This window comes from Gnatocerus cornutus, chromosome 8, assembly GCF_029298725.1.
Source record: "Gnatocerus cornutus isolate USDA-ARS CGAHR chromosome 8, icGnaCorn1.1, whole genome shotgun sequence".
NCBI lineage: Eukaryota > Metazoa > Arthropoda > Insecta > Coleoptera > Tenebrionidae > Gnatocerus > Gnatocerus cornutus.
The window spans coordinates 12,390,366-12,410,591 of NC_142240.1; the positions used below are offsets into that span (position 1 = coordinate 12,390,366).

Consider the following 20,226-nt stretch of genomic DNA (forward strand, 5'->3'; position numbering starts at 1 on the left):
AGGGTGATATTTCATTTTTATTTTGACGATTTACAGAGTAACATTACCTGGAATGAGTCTTTTTATGGTGCATTAGCATCGTACGCCGGCAAGAGGTTTTACGAGAAATTTTCTAATGTTATATCAATAACCGGGCAAGTAATTATGTAGTAAAGTGGAAAAGTGAAGTTTAATTTCATGAAGGAAAGCTGAGCGTCAAAGCTGCCAAGTTGTAAATATCCCGTTGTACCGCCAGCGATCTTTCGTATCCTATTTTAGGCTGTTCAGGATCCCATTAAGGATTTTTTTCTCCAGCAGAGTAAGCAGGTGAAGTTAAGGCATTTTGGTGGATCTGGCCGGGATAGACTGCGCCAGAGGCAAGTTTTTACCCATATCATCTGGTCTAGTTCTCATACACGCTTGCACCACTACAAAGCTTTGAAAGTATATACTATACATCACGGTCACTAAAAGGTTTTGCATTATTGATTGGACACTTAGAGGCGTTACCTCCATCGCAAAATTACTTGGAGGTGCTTTTAATGGTTTTTAAGCTCGGAACGGGAAAATGGATCTAATAAAAGTCTCCGAAAACCAATAAACAAAATATAAGAAAAGTTTCCTGTTTTAGGTAAATACCAAGGGAGCCGTAAGGCCCAAACATGTCTGCACTAAAGCAAGCTCGAGGCCTTAATCAAAGTTCAATTCGTCGTGACACGAACTGACAATAATGCCGCATGCTGGACTTTATTGGCTATTGCTTTCTCGCCCCGAATCACAGTCACTTTACCTTTCCCTCCCAGCAAATTATCGACTGGAATTTATAACAAATTCATTCCACATACAGGGAATTTCGTTTAAATAACTACCAAAAATTTAATCTCTCGCATCAGCGTTTCATTCCAACTGGGGATATCATTTATTATAAATTTGTTTGTTTTTGAAGCAATTTCCATAATGATTTATTGTATCAATTATTTCACTTTGAAAATACAACACAGCACCCTTTGATAACGTGTTTCTAGTCACCGAAAGCTGTGTTTAGCGCAGGTGAAATATTTTTACTCATAAAGCACTAAAAAGGAGAAAATGTAATGCAATATAATCATTAAATTCGCAACAAAAATAAACTTCCCGGCTTTGTGCAGGGAGAAATAAAATAAATTGAGTTGGTTATCAAACAATTTTTCTTTAAAGCGTTCTTTCATTCATAGTTACAGCTTTAAAGCACGATAGAACCATCACAACACGCTATTTGCATTTAACAATCTTTCACAAAAATATTGTTACACTGCAACACTCACATATGGTTCGATTTATTTAAAAATTTATGTTTGCATGAATTTATTACGCCATATCTTTTCGGTCGGATCTCAATATCTCTTGTTATTCCTACTTTATTCGTCTTTTTATTATTGCCTCACCTACTCAGACTAACCATTAATCTAACCTTTGTGCGGGTTTAAACTGTTAATCGAAAGTGACATCTTGTTTTAAAAATTTATAGGGTATGCGGAAATGTGTTACCCCCGAAGACCGAACTCACCTTGTTATTATTCAACTTTATAAAATTCTCCCAGAGCTCCGGAATAAATTGCGTTTCCGGAAAAAAACGTCTTAGATTCCACCAATTAAAATTTCGAAAAATGGTGGATGCGCCACTACTTTTTCGATCCCTAAAGTTTACAAACAAAGCCGTCCCGTTAAAATGAAATTAAAATCAATCGAGCAAACAGTTTGCATAAAACCGGTATGAAGTAGAAATTAAGTTAGGTATGGCTGCAACTCCGGCAAAGTTCTTGTTTTTGTTGTAGAAATGTAGCGGCAAAAGTGATTCGTCGGTGAAGTCGTGAGATTGCTTCCATCTGGCGTTTACAACGGCAGTCGTCCGACACTTCAGGTGTCCGTGGAGAGTATTGCTTTCCCGAAAAAGCTGACAGAGTTAGAAGCGAAACTTGAGTCGGTTTGGTAATGGTGTTTCTTTTATCAGTTTGTTGTTGGTAATGGGACGAAAGGTAGTTAGCAACTTCTGGCATCGCGAGCCAAATGTTCCAGTCGTGTTCGGCCCGAACGTGTCAATTTGTAAATGTAACAAACTGGAAAAGACTTTCGCAATTACCGAACCTCTTCCAGTTCCGCACTGGTTAATTTCGCTCACTCAGAATTTAGAACTAAAACTTCTGAAAGATGCTTGCTTCTCTACAGTTTACATCCGCTAAGACTCAACGTCAGGATTACCTGTCATTATAATTTCACTGAACACGCATTTCACTAAACGAACTTTCTACATTAAAGCAGTTCATAAATCTACAACTCAAGTTGCAGCGTGATTACTTCCTGTCTTTCTTATTTTACGCACATATCAACAAACATTTGGACGTCGAGAAGATTTACTGGAAAAGATTCATTTCCGGAACATGGCACAGGAAATAATAAAAATCTCGCACAATAAATGTCGAAGCTGGAATTTTCTTTTTTCTAATAAAAGTAAATATTTTTTAATAAAGTCACATTGGAAATCCACACAATAAGGCTTTATTGCTGCCGACTTCGAGGTGCGCTTTGTAACGACAGCGGCAGACACTGTAATTTCACCAAAAACTGCAATCATTTTACTGGATCCTAATACTACAGTCTGATAAAGACTTTTTCCATGTTAATATTATTTGTACAAAGTCCCTGTGACAAAGAGTACGAAATTTTCCAAACACACGAGCTTTGAAAGGTTTTTTTTTATTCGGATTTTATTACATTCTAAGTGAATGAAAAGTGACATAAAAACCTTTTTGATTAGCAGAAAGTATTCTAGATAAAATCTCCCTTTCGTAAAAACTATGCACTGCAACAAAGTTCAACTGAAAAGCGGCTTTAAAGTTCATAAATTGATTTCCATAAGATTAGTGCAATTAGCTTGCATAGGGCACAGATATTATCAATTGTGGAGAAATGTCTTTTTTCTTTTTTAATAGATACGAAAGCCTGAAAATCCGAGATTCCCTTCGACTAAAGACTGAAGCGCGTCCCTGAATACATAAGGATTCTAAAACTGCAAGTTTCCAACTTTTACAAGAATATCTTAATGCAGGCCTCGTCAACCAGCTTACTAATGCCGTGAAGCAGAGTTTTGTGGTCTGTTGGTATTGGGAGCTCCTCGTTTAAATAAGGTCAGATGAGGTCATAAAATATCAGATTGGAGCATCAAATCGATTCCGTGTTGTTTGGTATTCAAAATCAGAGGTTTTTATAAGCGAACATCGTCCAGACACCTAACAAATCTCTCTTGGATAGGGAAAAAAGGAGAACTCGCGAAAATAAACGATTGAGAAAACACGACTATATTTTTCTTATAAATTGCATCATCTTTCTTGTGGTTTGCTGATACACATTGAGCTGTTCGAATCTCTATTGCCCACTCATTCACTTCGGTTTGATTTGATTGGAAGTCGTACGTGCTGCTATCTATAACGAATGGCGGAATTTTACGCCAGCAGTAAGTTTCAGTTTAACAATACAGGTAGTAAAGTGATATTACTGTAGGAACAATTTCCTAACTAAATCGCCCACAATTTAGAATTCTAGAGACGAAAGTCACTCGTTCAAATCTACTCATTGGGAAAATGAGCTTTTTTTCAAACGGTGACGTTTGATACACGTGCGGCCTCACCAAACGAGTTTACTAAAAGCACTTGCAAATGGCCTCGCTTTAAAATGGAACCGCGACTTTTCAATGCTTTCATCACCCGAAAGCTCCCAGGATTTGATATTAATGACGACGTTTTTCTTACATGTCGATTGAAAGCGTCCGGATTCTTCTTAAGTACGGAGGCTAATGATAAAAATTTCCTTTTTTACAACTTTTAATTGTTCGCTGCAAATTTCTAGGGACCTTATATTTTAAATATAGACCCTTCAGATTATAATTTGTATTGATCGTTACGACGACAGGCTGTCTTTTCATTCTCGAATTATCGGTAAGGTGTTAATTGTGTTCGGGATAAGGAGCCAAAGGTTAACTCCTGAACAGTTTCCGCCACCACTTCTTAACTTATTGTTCCGTTACCATAGTTACCGCAGTTTCTACCCTCTCGTCGATAATTTGCAATCACTGTTTCGCCACCCGTCTGTCATTAGGTCTCATCAAATTCTTACTGCGGAATTATTATGTAAGAGCGGAGGCAAATCATCCTGCCACAACACAAAAAAGAAGTCTTTTTCCCGCATCAAATAAATTATACTGGTGGCTGTAATACGTTATAAACATGCATTTTAAGTGACAACAAAAGCTTAATAGTCACTATTAATTTCACTCATTTTCAAATTACAAGCGTATTTATGTTCGATCTAGTACAATTAATGTGGCCACATTATTTGGTATTAATAACGTAAATTAATAGAGCGTTGGTGGAATTTATATCCTGCATATAGAATTTTCATAATTTTATGATTTATGTTTCGATAACAAAATAAAACAGCAAATGTCCTGCCGGGGGTGAAATAAATAAAATTAAGCTGTGACACAAAGTGTAATCGAATAAAAACGGCGTCGAAGAAGGTTAGTAGCTCTGCTGGCTTGACATTTCTGAAATATCATGTGGGAAAAAGACAGTTCCGTAAGACAACACGTTTTCAGAGAGATGCCATAAACTTTAGATCTTCAATTGATTTTTATTCGGTAGATTTCTTTTTGGGAATTTACAGTTTTTGATATATTCAGATTCAGTTTATTACGATCATTAAAATCAGTTGTTAACTGTTAACAGTTAAATTTTTGTTCATTTTAAACCATTTTTTCTGATTCTTCAGATGTATATTGTACGTACTTACAAAATCGTTAAAAAATAATTAAATAAGCTTTTCGACAAACTATAGAAGTCGGCGGAAGTGCCAGGTTTTACCAATATATTTGAGAAAAAGTAATAAACATTTCAAAAATATTTTTTTACTTATTTGCATAAAGCTCCTAAATTGGTACATTGTTTTTTTAATGTAATACTCCATCATAACAAAAGTTAAAATCTCTGCTCTACTTTAACAATAGCTTTAAAATTGCTAAAATGAGAGGCCTTAAAATAAAAAAAATTGCATCCCCTTAAAAATAAAATTATTTAAAACATGTAATTTTCGCTCTATAATTTTGTATTTTGGCACACTTAAAAAAAAAGTCAAGAATACCAACTTTTTCAAATTTCATAACTGTAACTAAAAAAATTTTTTTTTACATAAAATTTTTTACTTTAAATTTATTTGTACTTTGACAAACTTAAAATCCAAGTCAATAATATCAACTTCCTCAAATTTCATGCACATGACTTAAAAACTACGGAAATAACAGGTCTTGAAATCAAAATTTTGAACATTTTGCTCCAATCAAGAATAAAAATTTACAAAACTTGTTTTATTTGTACTATAATGTTGCACTTTGGTACATTTAATAAACAAATCAAAAATAATAACCCTTCAAAATTTTATAACTACATACAGCTTCACAACTGGGAAAATGTCAAGACTTTGGGTAAATCAAAACTTTTTTCCATTAAAAACATGTAATTTTTGTTCTATAATTTTGTAAATTGACAAACTTGAAAAACAGGTCAAGAATACCAACTTTTTTTAGTTTCATAACTGTAGCTTTAAAGTTGCGAAAATGAAATTGAAGACAGAAAAAAAAATGATGACTTTTTGCTTTATATTTTTGTACTTTGACACACTTGAAAAACGATTGATGTTAATTTTTAGGTAAAAAAAATACGTTTTGTTACTTTTCTGTAGCATAAATAAATTGTGAAAAGTTTGCGTATCAATCTAGATAATTTTTTCGCCTCAGATAAAATTTCGTATAATTGAGGATACTTTCATGACTTACTGGTACCAGATTGTCCTAATAAAAGTTTAAATGATGATGCAAAAAATAAATTTTCAGTGACATTTACCTTCTCATTTTGTGCTAAATTTCCAACAAATTGTCGTGTATTTGTGTTTATAGTAATAATATAATAGTTTTCCTAAAATTCTAAACAATTTCATTCAAAGATTTCTACTCTTTAATTTTTTTGATTCATAAGTAAACTAACAACTTTTCATCAACAAAAGTTTTTTAAAATATATTCTTCTAGGCCACGTTAGCAATAAAGTCATTTTAAAACTTAAGTGCTTGGAAATTACGATTTTGTAAACAATCGCATTTATTTTTTTGATAAAACCGACAAAAAATAAAAAGTTTATTTCTTTTGATAAACTTCTGAACGTTTTTTATTGTGTAACTTATAAACGATAAGCATATAGAATTACATTTTTGTCAACGCGTCAAAAAGATTTTAGTCTATTCTGTGATGCATCACAATAAAAAATCTATGTATTGTTTTTTTTGTTTATATGCCAAATTGCATAATAAAAATTACTAAAAAGAAACACATTTTTTTCAAAAATATCATAAGAAGTACTATCCCTAGCGACGAGTTTTATAGGTCGTTGGAAAGTTTATAAAATTGGATTTTCAAAACATTGACGAGCAATTCGATAACTTTTGCAAGTTTTTAAGAAAAACTAAGGAAAATTAATTTTTATAGGTAGTTACACTGAAACTAAAAATAACATTTTTTAAGAATATTTTGGAATCTAGACCTGATTTTGGAATCCGGACTTCTTCAATACAATTTTTTTTCAAATTCTTTATTTTTTAAAATTGTTCAAGTTGTTCAATTTGTTTTTAGCAGCTAGTTAATTACTTTCTAATTCTTTGCCTTGATTTCTCCAGATTCTTCCAATTCTCTAAATTTTCTTGATTTTGATAATTTATAAAATGGTCAATGTTACTTCACACGTTTTTTTTTTCGATAAATGCCTTGTCATTACTTCCTCGTGCATAATTGGTCATTTATCTACGGTACGGCATATTATAAGATAAGGATCCAATTCCAATTTACACTCTTGCAAATTGCAGCGACAAGATGAACACCGTCGACAAGACCGAGGAATGCAGCAATTTGTACGTAAACTACTTTTGAAAAATCTCCATTCATTTTTATCGCCATCCTTTCGTTACGTTAAAACGTGAAGATTATAAATAAAATAATAAAATGTCACCATAATCATAAAACCCAGTACCGTGATAAAAATTGATGGTAGCCACTGTGAAAATTAATGAGAAGAAGTTTCCATTTGTTATTAACAAGGAAAGGTAATCGAGGTGGAACTGACCTAAATAAAATAAAATTAATTAAATTTATTGGCGGTGTTTCGAATAAGCGTATCTTTCATCCATCTCGAGGGTTGTTATCAATGTTATTTTCTACTTATCCTGACAGGTCAGAACATAACTCGTGGTGAGGGTGCTGTTAATGACTTGTAAACAGGCAACTAATTAACTAATTTGACTGCATAAACGCTCGGTAAAAATTTCGATTTTAATCGCCTTTACGTCGTTGATGAGAGTTTGAGATGAAAGAAGTGCGTTTTATGGAAAACAAACCCATCACGAAAGCAAATAATTTTAATCAATCAGAAGCGGCAATTCATTTATAATTTAGGGTCGGTGGATGATGATGAAATGTAGCTGCCACTAATCGACACAGCAATGAATTACAAGAAATACCATAGTCATAAACTATATTGACTATAACTCAGAGGTTTAGTGTTAGGTGCGGCGAGACGCATTATGACCGGATCGCGTGTCGTTCGGAAGGACTGCCCCCGATGACCGCCGCCACCAACGTATTAGTGTAAAATATATTCAACTCCAACAGATAAAGTCAAAAATAGAAATTTTCAGTCGTGATTTTGTAAAAATAAGTGTTTACGACGGTTAATCCCCAATTAGCATCATTAGTCTTGGCCCATTGCTCACCACGAGATAAATTTCTTGTAATGATGTTTGGTTAGTCGATATTGATTCGTTCCCAAATTGAGTTAGGGTGGTTTTATTTCTGCGGCTTAGACAGAAAACAGCCATCTGCGTACAAGCGATAGACTTCCTGGCAGATTAATTTGTTTAAATGCTAGAGGAAACATTTCATCCAACTCGACTTGGAACACATCCTCAAGGACAACTTAAGGAAACGACAAGTGCCTGCGAACCTCCATTGTTGACACAGAAAGTTGGAATTGTATGTCTCTGACATAAATATTATTCAACAAAAGCGTTCCTCATAATGGAATATAAAGCTCTTACTTGGCTTCAATCAGACAAACCGTTTCCCTCAAGTCAAGTGTTATCACAATACCTCGGATATCTTTTTGTTATCGCTAGGCTCAAAGAATCGACTTAATTGTCTATTGTTAAATCTTTATCGCCCATTTTTTCGCGTTTTCAATATTTCCCATCTTAGCCTTTTATCGCTCTTGTTGTTTTATTTTTTCGGCGTCGGCCAGTTCACGTCCGATTGCGTAAGTGCTGACTGTGCCCTAATCAGATTTTTCCCGGACGATTCCGGAGTCTAATTAAAGTCAATATTTGTGTGGCCAATTACACACTATCAGCCGTTCTGCGAGTGTCGTAACAAGTCAGCAGCTTTGCCCACTACACCAAAATCAATTACAATCGTTTGTGTTAAACTTTTAATTAATAGATTTTAATAACAGCTCGAAACATTGCAAACTGAGCAAATTCACAGGCGGTAATAATTGAGGCTTTTAATTTAAAACAATTTCATCAATGTTTGGTGATGAAGCAATGTTTGTATCCCATTATTTTATGACGTTTCATTATAACGTATAGCCGGGAGATAAATTTGCTGTCGTTTGGCTATATCCTGTTTGGGCAAAATGAAATGAACAACGGGTTGCAGTGGAGTATTATATACTCAATTTATTTTAATCAGGGACTTGGGAGTCGGGCAGTGCCGTACTTTGCAAATAAACGGGATAAAGGGAGAGCTGGAAACAACAGGATTCGGGTTTTTGATTATTATTTAAACAGTTTTTTTAACAGTCTAATTTAAAAATATTTTTATATATTTGTCTTGTTTAAAATATATTGTTACAGATTTGATTTCGCTAAAATCATAAATTCGTATTTAGATTTGTTAATATTTTCAATTTTCATTTGTATAAATTTAATGTTTATGTATCCAAATTTCATAACTATATCAATAGCCAAACACCCCCTGATTTTTAGTTATTTATATTATAGATAATAGCTTTATTTCGGCTTTATAAATCAAATACAAATTTTCTATTTCATCAGAGAGTAATTCATTTTAAGTTATTAAATTTTGATAAATTCATTAAAATTTGCCAATTAACAAAGTAGCTATTGTTTATATTTCAGTACAATAAACTTTTTCTTTTTATTGCTTTATTTTCTTAGGACTTTAGTTTCTTTAAACCGTGAATCTGTAAAGTCAATAACAAAGTTAAGAAATGTTTAGTAAGTGTATTAAATTTCTTTCGTTTTTTAAATTATGTAACTTTGGCAGTTTTGACATTTAAAAACTTTACTTCATTCTTCTTGTTTATTAATTCTGTTGTTGAAAAAAGAATTTATTTTTCGAAATTTTATTTTTAGAATGGTCAAAACATTTTACAGTTTTCTATTAGGTAGATTTCCAAAATTTAGCAGGTGTAATCACAAAAGAGTACAATTTAGAGAATTCACCACTGTCTATTTTATTTTATTTCTAAATTTTAGAACAAACAATGAAGTCCAAATTTTAGATTTCATTTGCACAACTCAAAATGAAAAATACTATAAGATTGACAATGTTATCGAAATTTGGTAAAGTTCCGTTTTTAGAACCATTTATCAAGTGTACTAATTTCCAGAATTTTATAACCATAAGTAAAAATATTATAATTTTTCGTTTCTAGGATAAACACAAAATACTAAATAATATGATAGACTTTTTATTTTATAGACACACTAATTAAATAAGTAATAAGTATATGAAATTGCAGAACAGAAGTCTACATTTGGAACATTTATTTCAATTTAAAGAATCAAATCGCAAGAAATCCAAAAAATGTATTAAAGCCAAAAAACTTTAATTAAAAAAAGCGGAGAATTGAAGAATGGCAGAAATTTGAAATTGGAACTTCGGGAAGCCAAATAATTTAGAGCGGGAGCAAGAAGAAGCGTTCGAAATTGTCCATGAAAAAATTTCCACACGTCTATTTTTTCTAATTATAATCCAACAACGAAAATAAATTACTACACACACCACAAAATGGAAATGTGTTAACAATTTCCCTAAAATGTGTTCAAATATTCCCTAAACTAGCTATCTAAGCCGATCGATACTACATAATTACTGTTAATTAATCATAGAGCTTGTTTAATCCAGCATCATTATTTTTATTCACCCCGAGCTGTGTGAAAATACGAACAGAATATTTCCTATTAAATGTACAGCAAAATTTAACGATGCGTTGAAAAGACGCAAAGGCAAAGTTTAACCAGTTAGTCATTGAAAGTCCACATAAATCGTCACTTCATTATTATCGAAAAATGATGGCTGAAACTTTTTTCGCAGTCTCGTGGTAACCTTTTTCCGGTTTGGAACTGAAGTGAATTGAAATTTGAGTGAGTCAATCAATTTTATCGTTAGATATAAAACCTTCTGAACTAATGCAAGTTTCTATCTCGTAGATAAATTTTGGTGTGGAATAACAGACTCGTTGTAATTGTGGTATTATTTCCAGGTCCGGCGTTTTGGGGCTTGATAAATCCCGAATGGTCACTGTGCAACAAGGGAAGGAGGCAGTCTCCGGTTAATCTAGAGCCGAATAAGCTGCTCTTCGACCCAAACCTTCGACCCCTTCACATCGATAAACACAGGGTAAGAAGCTTACTGCTTACGTGTTCCACTTGCTCTTGCAGACATGTGTTTACGATTACGCAGACGGATTAAACAGCAATGAAATGCTTTTAACAACAATTTACACTAAATCAGAGAAACTGAGGGTTCTAGGGGTAATAATCTAACCTGGTAATAATGAAGTTTATTGTGCACAACAAATTTGTTTTGAATATCATACGAAGCGGTTTGATCGTAACTCGAGATGAGGGAAACTTTGTTTGAGCTATTAATTAGCGAGCTCAAATATATGTCTGCATGACATCGAGGTACTTGTTGGGTACATAAAAAAACATTTAATTAACACGCGTTTCCCAAACATAATGCAAATTAAATTCGAGTTTCAAGAGTAAAGTTTCCAACTACACTGGGGCAGACAATCTCTGCTGAATCCAAACATATGAAAAATCTTATCAATTAACTGGTCAGAACAGAATCGCTGACGTAACAATTTTTATTCCTTCTCTTCCAATTTCTGTGATCTGATTTCGTTATGTTTTGTAGGTGAGCGGTTCCATCATGAATACGGGCCATAGTGTAATATTTACAGTAGATAACGACACTCGCCATCACATAAATGTGACCGGGGGACCTCTTTCCTATAAATATCAATTTCAAGAAATCCATATTCACTATGGACTCCACGATCAGTTTGGGTCCGAACATTCAATAAACGGATACAACTTTCCTGCAGAGGTAAGTTTCTTTGCGTTTGTACAACAAACCAACCCATAAATTTAATTGTAACTCACCTCTAGATTACATTTAATTCCTAAACAAACTTTAGACTCGGGACCTATTCATCGCTCTAACTATTTTATCTAAAATGACAGTAAGTAATTGGTTTATCCTCTACAAGTTTGCTACACCGAGAGAAAGCATGCGTGACACACTGAATATTCACGTTATGTGTCAACAGACAATATTGGTTTACTCAGGCAATCTCTTCATAAACCCGTTTATTTAGTCTTATTAATTAAATTTGAATCAATTTGACCAAAAATAAAAACACGAAACCATCATATCCGGTTATCACCCTGAATTATAAAACAGCATCGCAGATATAAAAGTCTCGACGAATGGCTAACGGCTGAAGTTTTACAGGTGGTAATTAGCCCAGTTGTTTTTGCACTAAAACTTTGTCGCCGCTATTGCAACTTATCCTCGACAGTGTACAGCTTAGCGCAAAGTTTGTCGCCGACGTGTCATTCGTAAAATACAATCTGGGACCTTAAAACAAAAAAAATCGGATCCTTGGTTAGGTGAAAAACGACTCCAGTGCAAATAAAAACTTGTTATCGACGCGTCGTAATCTTTAAATTTCCGGTCTCCCATGGTTAATAAAGCGACATATTTTTTTCTTTAATTTCTGCAGAGTCTTGGGTTCAGGTCAACCGAAGCAGACAACAAAAGTATTTAATAATACCGTGTCTGCGAGTGAACTTTAAAGAAGAACGAGATGAGAATAACTCAAGCAGTATGAGTCCCTGTGGTGTGACTTCCTGCTTCTCCCTCATCAGCGGTGCCCGGAACCAAGACTTCCAGATAAAAATTACTATCGCCGCTAATTCCCGTATCCAAGCTGAAACACATTTTCATTAAAATTTAAGTTTCTAATCCCCGTTTCATTCGTTCGGTCATTTTATTATTTCAAATGGTTCTTTCTCAAACGAGCTCTCAATAATTAATATCAGTTACTAACGAACTGTTGGAATGAGGATCACAATATGCCCACGCACAACCCGTTGGCATTATTTTGCCTAAATGTAACTTGAACGTAAAACCGATAAATTCTGACGCTTGGTAACGTACGTGGTGTGAATTTAACGTATTCCTCTATCAATAATTGAAATTGATAAGAAAACTTTATCACATTTATTGGTTTATACCGAGCCACCGCATCACTTATTCAATCAAACGGGGTCGATCTCCTAAATGCAATCAAACAAAGTTCAAGGTTAAATATTGGGGGGTTTATGCAATTTTAATGTGACGTGAGTTAGAAAGCTCATGAAATATTTCAGGACATGAGATTTTTTGACACGACGTTACTAATTTGGGGTAAAACGGTACGCTTGTTACCCGGCGCATCCACCAAAAGTGCAGTAAAACTTTACCATTAAAAATTAAACTTTTCACGACCTCTCAATCGATCTCTCTTTAGGAATCTTTCTCCGGCACCTGCATTACATCCCCCCATACCAAGTCATTTCGTTTTATGACAATATTTTATGAAGTGAAGAAAACAGCACGACGTCCGACCAAGATAAAACGTTTCATTGTTTTTATTAGAAAAATACATAATTCTGTCAGCGCCATTTGTCGTGGTGTTTCAATTTAGTGTTGGTCTGAAAAGAGCTGTAAAATTTTCTTATCTTTGAATCAATGCAGTCTCTGAAGTTGCGCCATTGCCAAGAGGAAGTAATCGGTTTCCAGAGAGCTTAAATCTCATTGTATAACTGCGGCGTCTTAAGAACAAATCACTTTGTTAACTGGTCGTAAAAGAGGATCAATATTATTTATTTGTGTCCGTTCTGTTTAGCCGATCATAAACAAGGAGGATATCTTGGCGGAGTGAAACAGTAATTTGAATTATGGTCGGTTTTGTGCATGCTTAATTGATATTTGTGGCCTTATGGCCGCAATTGGAATCTTGCAGATAACCGCATTTAATTAATGTATGTCTAGTGTGCACTCTATATATGCATAGTGGTATTAGGATTCATTCCAAATCTGTCTTTCTGTGTGCAGTGACGTGCAAGGCCTTTGTGTAACAGATATAATTGTTTATTTCAATAGAGGATTAATCTTTATTCAGAAATTCGACAAAAATGTACTGTGAGTGATATTAAATATGGCGTCAGCTTGGGCAAAATGGATTAAACGCCATATTAAAATCATAAATCATTCCTGTGGGTAAGTAATTATACTCATTGATATCTTTATGAATTTATGAAATCTCGGCTTGCGACAATTATAATTTCTGATGGCTCTTCCTTTTAATTCGGTTATTAGAAACTCGAGCTGTCGGAAATTAATCTCGTTTAAATATTAGTTTGAAGCGATCTCCCTCGTCTCAGTCTTAAACAAAATTCATTGAATTTGTGCACTCTTGGTCTGTTTAGAACGGTTTTTCGTGTTTCGTCGAGTTTTTCTTTTGTAAAAAGGAGTGTGAAAGTTGCCTAAACTTGTGCCATTACTCCTTTAATATTTCAAACGTTTTTTTGTTTTTTATCGAGATAAAAGAAAGTTTAGAGTTCAAATGCTTTTTAAGATCATCTATTTTAATGTTCAAGTCTAGATATTTAAATGGATTTTTGATGTTTGCGTGTTACAAGATAATGCAAAATGTGAAGGGTTCCGGTTTGAGATTTAATAAAACGTTTTTCTAGTTGACATATGTTGATATAAAGCTAAAAGCTTTCATCTTATTTCCTAACTCACTTCAGCTTATAAGTTTATTGGATTTGCTGAAAAAAGGTTCGATCCAATTTAGGCGTCAAGAAATGACACACAATGCCTTATTTCCATCCACGCCTTCATAATTCCGGGTCAAACAACCCAAATAACACATTTTTCCGACACCAAGTTAAATATATGCGGTCTGCGAAACTATTGGCAAGTGGTGTTTATCACTAAGGGATTAGGGCTTCAGCGATCGAACTGTATAAAGGGCAGAGCACCATGCTAAGTATTTGTGGTTGCACCTAAAGTTAAATATCACGATTAACTGTAATCTGCTCAGAGGGATAGTTAGCAACATACAGCACTAATGGTCCTCCGTGGCTTCCAACAACAGCAACTCCTGTACCAACTTAATGCATTTGTATCTATTTACATCTAAGCAGATGCGGTTCGAGGCGACTTCGGTAACGAATGCACTGTTTATGACAGGTCAACCAAATGTTCGTTACCTCAGACAATAGTCTTTTTGTGTTTATCTCATTTTAATCGGGGCGCACAAAGCTGCTTTCGCTGATAAAGCTCTCACGTAAATTAGTTTACGTTCCTCCACGTCGCACGCCCTTTTCCAGTCAAAACTATATTTAAAATCGCTATTATTGGATCAGTTGGTGTTTTTATGCACTCAAAGCGTATAAATTCCCCATCAAATCCGTGACGGACAGAGTCAACATGTTGTCATATCATCGCATCAGAATAACCGATGACTAGTAACTAGTCAAACAGCTAAATGAAACTTTGATTCCCATCCGAAATCGGGATTGGAGCGGACATAAAACCGAGGTAAATGCACAGGGAAAATTTTGCGTTTGCTACGTTTCTGTCATTTTTATCTTTTTACGGTTTATAGAGACTCTAGATTGAGGCCGTCGTAAATAATCACGGCAATCTCTCAAATAAAAGATCAAAGGAACAAATCCCCTTCTATCCAATCAGACATACTATCGAAGATTTGTTCTGTAGGAGGCGCAGACATTTGATTTTGACCTGAACCAGAACCGGCAAGCAGGAAAAGTCGTCAAATATGAAATCGAATATTGAGTCAGGCTAAAGTAATCATAATATTTGCTCGACGTGTGAACTGTCGGGGCGAAAAATCTCCGGGAGCATCGGAGTAGGCTGCGATAAAATAAAATCACGGGGTGACGACGAAACAGACAGAGGGTGGAAAATTCGATGAGCGGCAAAGCAATAAAGTGATGATTGGACCAGCCGGTGAGAATGAAAGGACGCATTCTACACATTCCGTTTGTTTCAGATACAGATTTTCGGGTTCAACTCGCAACTCTACACCAACTTCTCCGAAGCGCTTCACAAAGCTCAAGGGATCGTGGTTATTTCTCTGCTCTTACAGGTATGTATCGTGCACTCACTCTACCTATTACAAAAGATAAAACATGTTCTCTTCGATTTTAACTCTCTCAAATGGACTTTTGGCGCTACTATGAAAAATAAAAAGTCATCAGCTTGCTCATAATTAATGTTTATTCTGCTTAATGAGCGAGGCGCACTTTTTAATTGGCCTGAGCAGGAAACTGAATCATACGTTTTCTCACCTCCAAGCGCTGGATAAGAACAATTTTAAAACGACTAATTATCGCAAATACACCAAAAACACAGCGGTATCTGAAAACCCAAAACACTTATTCTGAAAATTTCACAGCGGGCCACCGCAAAACCCCAAATGAATTTATAAATGATGAAAAGGGCTGAAATTAAACTGGTTTGGACAACAGGCTCTGGAATTGAAACACGTTTTGTTTAACGTTTTTTAATATTCTCAGGTCTGTGATTTGCAATTAGTGAAGATGAAGCACTCAAAATTATTAATTCAAACGGCGAAAAATATGGTTTAAACTTCCCAATAAAAACCTCTCCTTCACAAATAAATTATTAATAATGATAAACGACTTTACTGTCATATCCTGGGTATTATGATTGTCGTCTAGTAATAGCGTCAGAATTGCTGCCATCAAACGCTCTAAGGGGCTCATGTGTATATTAAACCAGTTATACGCCATAAACTCTAACTCATTCGGATCCTAGCTGACCAACCATTAAAATAATTAAAGTCAAACTAACAACCCCACTGGCGGCTGTTCTTCATTTAAGATCGCACTCATGAGTGGCAAAACGCAAACTTTCAAAACCGTTTGATCTCAATCATTTATAATTACAGAATCTTGCGACAATCCGTCCCAACAATCAAACATACAATTGTGCATAAACAAGATCAAAGCAAAGCAGTATTTGACATTATATAAAAGATCAAAGTTTGGTTCGGTCAAATTGGAACTTGGAATTTACCTACATGTTTAAACAAGCGACCCACACTGAACATCAAACACAGACCCGAAACATTAAGATAAAAATTTAATTCATTAGGGAGAGAGATTCGATTAGTGGAGTAAATATTCTTTTAAAAATTTGATGCTAGAATTAAACAGCTTTCCGGTGTAGATTTGTGTCCGGACTTTGTTTCTTTTATTTGTTAGAAGTCGTGAGGGACCAGCGAGTGTTAAATTCACAAGAGTACATTTCGTTGGGCAGTATAACTGTGATATATTGCAAAACACCGTGACTAAAATCTGACTGTAGTCCTGTACAAATATTTACCACATGTTTTGTTAGCTGGCTTGTTTAACTGGAAAAGGCACCGCCTGGGGAAATCTTTGGGGACAACCCACTTTAAACAAATGGAATGCGGGAGTAGTGGCAGATTTCAAATAAATTGATGTTTACAATAGCACTTTGCTCTAGATGGCCGTGTTTGTTCAATAAAAATATTGTAAGTCGAGACAGATTAAAAACTATCAAAATCAGTGAGACGTTCATTAATCAAGAGGTAAGGAGACAAAGAACTAATAAATCAGAAAAAGTCGTTCCAGAATTAATTACGTAATTTTAATTAGTTTCACCTCTGAGGTTCTGATGAATCAGTAACGACGACAGAGTTCATTATAAATACGCGACACTTGAACTTCCTCCTCTCCTATGGTTAACTGCTACTGAAATACACCTAACTTATAATTAAATCCACTGATACCGACCATAATTTATGGCTGAACTTACATTGTCTGCATAAATCCGTAGTGAAGAACCTAATGATGCCGTCATTGTTTTAAATTAGAGAAACCCGATTTTCCTCCAAACTCAAACCAGCATAATTTATATTTTGAACGTCTCAATCGTTCCGACAGGTCTAATGAGTTAATATCCTCCAATTATGGAGTATTAATTAAATTACTTCCCCCTCTTGAAGAGACAAGTGCTGTTATTTCGTACCACTCAAGCGGATTACACCGATGTGTACCGCTAATATTCTATCGATTAAACTTTAACATCACCTGTCATAATCGTCCCCCTGCTGAATGTGCCACATTCAACTTTTAATCATTTATTTTCTCGCCCTCGCCTCAATTAAAACTTTTCGCGTCGAAATAAAAGTATACAGTACAACAACCTCAACTTTATTATAAAAACAATTAAGTCAAAATGATATTAAAATCAACGAAATGCCATACGAAGCACGTGATGTTGTATAACTCACCGGCAGCTGTAATGAAAAACGCAATTATAATAAAGGTACACGGAGAGAAATTTGCATGATTACTCGGTGGCTTAAAGAGTGTTTTAAAAGTTGGACTACAATACAATTTGCATAACAAGAAGGGCGTTCTACTTACAGCCACTTTCGTTTATGTCTCTCTAGCCACTTGAACCCTGAAGATATGGCAAATTGTATCGTAATTTAACGACGATTTTTGGCTAAAAGTAGATTACAAATTAGTCCATGCATATTTACTGTGCTTTTAGTCTTAGAACGGAAGGCCTTTTAGAAAGAATGCATATTTATGAGTTCCACCCAGTTTTATTATTTTCACTTAAGGAGCTCATGTTATTTAATAATACAACATAAAATCGTTTATCTACCCCAACTATCTACACCGATCAATACTAATTCCAAATTACTAAATTCGCAAGAAGTCCATTTTGCTACAACAGACGCAGTCACCTAACACTTTGCCATAAAATTTTATTACTAGCAAAATAATTTGTTTGAACGCTATAAACCTCGGCAATTGCAATATTTTCAAACACCTGCAACTTTGTATTTTGCAACGCTTTAGAAAATTGATAAATATCTTTCCAAGCGTATCTTAATTTGCTCGTGACAGATAGTTTCCCAGATATTACGACGCACATCGAAAATGATTAATCTTTAGCTTCAACAACACCTATGACAGCACAATTACAAGCCTTTATAAGTTTATTTGCCCGGCGCATCCACCAAACGAGAACTGTTAATATGAACATATCACAATAATGGCAGCTGTTTTCATAAACAGTGACTTGCTAGCAATCAAGCTCATAAAAACAAGATCTCCAGAGCTAATGGTACAATTCAAAGTAAAATTGATGAGCTGTATTTGATGTGAACTAGGAAGTATTAGGTATCAAAATTTCTCAATTGAAAGTCGGAGAAAAAGTCTGTTGACCAGCTTAATTAAACAATTATCAAATAGTGTCGACATTCCAAGATTTTTGTAATGTACTTTGCAATTTAAAAATAAAATCGTTGTGATAAATCAGGTTTAAAATCGCACCGCAAATCGTATCCAAGACGTGAGAATTTAAAAATATCACACGAGCACGTTTCATCATCTTTTAAACGGATGTGGCCACACAAAAGCTTGAGAGAAAAATACAAATGTGCGGTTTTACCCTGCAAATATTTTTTTTTAATATTTTTTTTCCTTGCAGATGGGTGACTTGTCGAACCCCGAACTTAGGATATTAACGGATCAATTAGAAAAAATCCGCTACGGAGGTAAGATTATAGCGATTACTCTTTCTAAAGGTTGTTTATTTCCACCTTTTCTTGCTCCATTACCGAGCCGACGCTCTTTCACTACATGTTTCCTTCCGAGTTCTTTCACGAAAAGAATAAACCTCTTAAAATTCAAAACGTTATTGTTAACGTGTAGTTTGAAAGAACCACGTGCATGTAACACCCCTCGTGTTCCAGTTACAATTTCGATCGTTTTAATCAGATGAGAATCTTTTCTCAGGAGATGAAGTGGAAGTGAAGCGGCTTTCGGTAAGAGGTCTTCTTCCTGAAACCGACTACTACATGACGTACGACGGTTCCACAACTATGCCTGCCTGCCATGAGACCGTCACATGGTTGATCCTCAACAAGCCTATTTACATCACCAAGCAACAGGTATGTAGTGGTGTGGCATTTAACACTCCCATAACGCCCCAACGACGGCGCAAATCTGTTTACTGCTTTCGAATGTCAAGCTTTATGTCAACTTGATGGGAAGAAAGGCGAATTAATAAGAAATTAGAGATCATCGTAGAGGCCGACGCGGCGGTTTGCAGTGTCGCTTTGGAAAATGCTCAAATATTTCATTGATAACAGAAATCAAATTGCCCACAACTTCATAAAATTAGTAGTTATGCAAATGACATCTTCCTATTTATCCTGACCTAACCGAAATTTCAATTGCTCCTTTTTTTGACGTCGGGAAGTTTTGAGGACGCTTCTGCTGGAAACTCTGTATAAACACTTTTGTACTTCATATTAAAATAAACTATTTTTGGAATACACATTTAGATTTTCCAAAGATGATCCCTGGAAATCTTTTTTGGTACAAAATTGACACTTAATGCTCTAAAAATAAGCGAGGTAGCGACCGATATGAATTTAGCTAGTTTTTTTGCCAGAATGATGTTTTCAAAAAAAATAAATTTTATAATTCCTTCCTAAATGAAAAAAACTTTGACTTTATGGACAGATTCTTATCAGAAGAAGCCTAGAAAAAACAATGGCGTCAACCGCATTTTTCTATCTGTCGTGGTTCCGGAATTATCGAGGACTAAATGTTCCGGGGCCTCAAAATTTTTGCCCTCTGGCGACAACGGTTCCAATTTAGTTATTCGTCATCGTACGTTCAAAATTAGCACAGTTTTAAATTCTTTGTTAAAT

General features: G+C 34.8%; 1 protein-coding gene across 2 annotated transcripts in view; it reads left to right on the forward strand.

Annotated features, from left to right (window-relative positions):
- The window catches only part of CARPB (Carbonic anhydrase-related protein B), a 73,658-nt gene that overhangs the window by 44,919 nt on the left and 8,513 nt on the right, over positions 1-20,226 (forward strand). For both annotated transcript variants that reach the window (XM_088043061.1, XM_088043062.1), the window contains exons 4-8: positions 10,615-10,751; positions 11,274-11,465; positions 15,490-15,585; positions 18,996-19,062; positions 19,304-19,458. In XM_088043061.1, the coding sequence (XP_087899187.1) occupies positions 10,615-10,751; positions 11,274-11,465; positions 15,490-15,585; positions 18,996-19,062; positions 19,304-19,458 (647 nt within the window). The remainder of the gene's footprint in view (positions 1-10,614; positions 10,752-11,273; positions 11,466-15,489; positions 15,586-18,995; positions 19,063-19,303; positions 19,459-20,226) is intronic.